The following is a 4,213-nucleotide window of genomic DNA, read 5'->3' as shown; positions in this document are numbered from 1 at the left end:
TATTTAATTATTTCTTACACTATAAATAACAATAGAACCTCTTTGGATCCAATGCCAACGAGGTTTATCAAACGAGCATTCCAATACTATAATTTTAAAATGTTTACTCGATATAAATGAACTGCAGGTCTGCAAACAACAAAACAACAAAAGGGAAAATAAAATAATGATTGAAAAGAAATATCATCACGCAAAACCTTAAAAGTACTATCGATGTCGTGTCCTCCTCCTCTTCATCTACAACAAATAGTTCCCACAGTTTTCGCATCAATATTTAAACATTTTCACAAATTTTTTTTACACACTCTCTTTTCCTCTCTCCTTCGTATAATACTATATTAGTACTGCTGTTAAAAAAATACTATATTAGTACCATTACCCATCTTTCTTTCACCACCAAACCTCTGCACATCCTCTCTACTCTCTCTCACCCTCTAGCAAAAAAGATGTCAGGCAACTGTTACCCAAGAGAAATCCACCACACCACTCCCTCGTTGCACCATCGCCAAAACGACGCCGTCGTTGATAGAGAGTATTTGTTCGAGAAATCACTAACACCAAGCGATGTTGGAAAGCTAAACCGTTTAGTCATACCGAAGCAACACGCTGAGAAACACTTCCCTCTAAATAATGCCAGCGATGACGTGGCGGCGGCAGAGACGACGGAGAAAGGGATGCTTCTTAGCTTCGAGGACGAGTCGGGAAAGTGTTGGAAATTCAGATACTCGTATTGGAACAGTAGCCAAAGCTACGTGTTGACCAAAGGATGGAGCAGGTACGTCAAAGACAAGCACCTCCACGCAGGGGACGTTGTTTTCTTTCAGCGGCACCGTTTTGATCTACATAGAGTCTTCATTGGTTGGCGAAAACGCGGCGAGGTTTCGTCCCCTTCCACCGTCTCCGTCGTGTCTCAAGATGCTCGAGTTAACACGACGACATACTGGAGCAACGGCTTGACTACACCTTACCGTCAAGTACACGCGTCAACGAGCTCTTACCCTAACATTCACCAAGAGTATTCACACTATGGTAAAACTCTTTATCTCTCATCTCAATTTATTTTGTTATTTTTCTCTTATCTATCTGTCAGATATATATACACTTTCTGTTTTTATAGATATATGTCATAGATAATGTCTTTTCTTTTCACCAAAATATATACGTTCGTACATGTTATAACATAGGTTATTTTTTATGCTTGTTGTTTTAGATTACCTTAAACATTTTTTAGACTGAGCTTTGACCATTTTAGCTGGTGGATGTTTCTTCTTATAAAAATTGTCGGAATTAAAAACACCACTAGTTATTTTATTTTATCCTAAAATATGTGACAATTAAATTTACAAAAAAATGTGACAACTACTTTAGTTGCGTGTGTATCTATGTAAAATAACAACCTGAGATAACATTTTGTAATAGATATCTCTCTTTTTTCACATGTCATTTTGATTCTGACAAGAAAATAAACCCCCGCAATTTCAATTATCTTCGCCAAGTTGTGTAAACTTAAGGAGAACCGTCCAATCAACTTAGACTAACGTGTTCGTTATTTCTTCCTTTAATTAATTAAAAACTAAGTATGTAACTAAAAGATGCGCACGTGTCGTGACGGTGGAAAATTGTAGGCGCCGTCGCTGAGACACCGACGGTAGTTGCAGGGAGCTCGAGGACGGTGAGGCTATTTGGAGTTAACCTCGAATGTCACGGTGACGTTGCCGAGCCACCACCGTGCCCCGACGGCTACAGTGGCCAACAGTTTTACTATTACTCAACTCCTCATCCATGGTAACTTTTTATTTATTCTGTCATATTCAATTTGCTTACGTCAAGTATGTTTATGCTACTATGCCAATAATTAAGTAGTTATAAAACAGATGTCGTGGCTGTTTCTCGAGATGAGACATACGAGATTAGTAGTTTTTTAAAAAAGATCTGAAAGAGCTTTTGTTTAATAACTAATATAATAAGAAGGAATCAGGAAGACTAATACTGCACTTGAATGTAAACGCACATGGCCAATTTGTTGATGATAAATTGATAGCCTAACATAATCTGTTTTCTTCTTTTTCTGTAGCCTAGCATGATTTTAATGAAGAAGATTAAGTGATAATAATAACAAATTAACAATAGTTGCGTGTTGGTTTTGTGAAATAGAATGTATCATTTGCTGGGGAAGCAATGGAACAGGTAGGAGATGGACGAGGCTGATGATATTTGAAAAGAAGCGATAATCTTTTAAGACTTTGACTTTAGATTATCAGTCCATACTTGGCTCAATTGTCACAGAGAAAACACCAAAAAGGAGGAAAATTAATATCAGTATAACTTCATTATTGTGTATTTAGTTATTTGCTATTTAACCAATTTGAAAACAAAATAAAAAAGAGTATAATTATTTTTCCAACATTTGAGTCAGAGAGTTAACTAAAAATGTGTATTATTTGATGCCTGAGAATCAGAGATAAATTCAATGAAGCTTGCAAAAGTCATTTGAGAGCTTGTATCATGTATATGTGCATGTATAGCGAATCAATGATGATGAAAGATGATTTGGGAATTGTTATGATTCATGTGATGAGATTACAAGAAGAAAAAGGTGTGGCCCTAACAAATGATTAAAGAACGGGCATAGCATGTGTGTAAAAATGTATGTTGTGTTACAACTTACAACGCCTTTTCTATCTGGTCCAAAGCAAAACCTAAAGACCATTTTATTCTATATTACTCTACTTTTGATTCTCTATTGTTTTTTTTCTTTTGAATTGCAGAGAAAGTGCGAAAGGAATATCTGAATCCCTTCTACAAGATATTCTGACAAAACGAGACGGTCCAATTGTTTCTTTGCCTTTTTTGCCATTTTAAATTGCAAATGTGAACGCAAACGAAACGATCAGGACTTTGGTATTCTAGGGAGTTCTAGTTCGTTTTTAAAGTTCAGATGTTCTCGTCTCCTCTCTTTGGTTCCTTTAGTGCTCTCCAAGAGTTGATCTCAACTTCTCATCCACACCATAACAAAGAAGTGTGTTTTAATTTCTTTCTCTGGGCTGGGCTTTAAAGCCTTTTGAGTTTTCGCTCTGGATCCAAATACTAAAGTTTTGGGAAATTAAGTAATTAACTAGTAATTGTCTTGGGCATTTGAAAGATTAATAGTATAGTTACTTGATAATATCATATCTATATTATTAAAGTTGAAGTACATTTGTAATTTGTTTGGGAAACAAAATAGTAGTAATAAAGAGATATGTTTGGAAACATAGATAGTAGAATAAATTAGATATGTTTGGAAACATGGATAGTAGAGATGTGTACTTTCTTTTATTTACACATTTAGCCATTATATTTTCAATAAATTAAAATAAATGTGAATTATTTGAAACATGAATAACATATTTTTTTATTTAGTTTACCCATATTAACTTTCTGCCAATATAAAATCAAAAATGTTAAAAATTGGGTTTTACATATGATTAAATGTTTGGTTTAGTTTATTTTAATAAAATATTTTTATTTTAGTTTCAATCGGTGGAAAATTACGTACCCAAAAATATAGTTCAAAGATATGTTTTTGTGAATAAATAATAACTTAAATCCAAATAATTAAAAAATGTTTCATTTATTACCACTTAATTTTCACTCCATATAATTCATTTTACTTGATAAAAAAATTATTTATATTTCACTTAATTTAGCTAAACACATAGAAATAGTTTTTCATTAATTTATAAAATCAGTTAGACATGAAACATTATTTTTCCTTTAGTACATGTTGTTCTTTCGGATATCAATTTTCTTTTGTTTTGAAACCAAGTCCCGCTTGAATATTATAAACTTATTGTGATTTTGAAGTTGGTCATTTCTGGATCTGGATGAATTCGATTCTGATGTATAAGAACCTAAAAATATCTAAATAACCAATGTATTTAAAAACGGTTCGGATATTCATAACAAAATAAGCCATATAACCTGATTCGGTCCAGGTCTTTTGAATATCGTTAGTTATATTATAATACATCTAGAATATATTATACTAATTATGAAAAAATAAATATTGATGCATAAAAATATATATTTCAGGGGCAATTTAACAAAATATTAGTTAGTTCAGTTGAAATAAATATTTTAATATTTATATGAACTGAAAAAGAAATCAATATAAAAGTAGTATATATTTGGATTCAAAAATCATTTCTTTTAACAATAAACTACACATATG

General features: G+C 32.6%; 1 protein-coding gene across 1 annotated transcript; it reads left to right on the top strand.

The window, feature by feature from the left end:
- Positions 1-379: 379 nt before the first annotated feature.
- LOC130496754 (B3 domain-containing protein At3g11580-like) lies at positions 380-1,789 on the top strand. Its single transcript, XM_056989156.1, has 2 exons — positions 380-1,029; positions 1,626-1,789. Exons 1-2 carry the CDS (start codon positions 447-449, stop codon positions 1,787-1,789), a joined length of 747 nt encoding a protein of 248 aa, XP_056845136.1. The 5' UTR covers positions 380-446.
- The last annotated feature ends 2,424 nt before the right edge of the window (positions 1,790-4,213 follow it).

The sequence above is a fragment of the Raphanus sativus genome, chromosome 6 (genome assembly GCF_000801105.2).
Source record: "Raphanus sativus cultivar WK10039 chromosome 6, ASM80110v3, whole genome shotgun sequence".
Classification (NCBI taxonomy): domain Eukaryota; kingdom Viridiplantae; phylum Streptophyta; class Magnoliopsida; order Brassicales; family Brassicaceae; genus Raphanus; species Raphanus sativus.
This window is presented reverse-complemented; position numbering and strand designations above follow the sequence as displayed.

Excerpts from the sequence above, each read along its gene's own strand:
- LOC130496754 (XM_056989156.1), top strand. The coding sequence starts at position 447 with ATGTCAGGCAACTGTTACCCAAGAGAAATCCACCACACCACTCCCTCG. Across the intron at positions 1,030-1,625 it reads CCAAGAGTATTCACACTATG|GCGCCGTCGCTGAGACACCG; the intron begins GTAAAACTCTTT and ends GGAAAATTGTAG.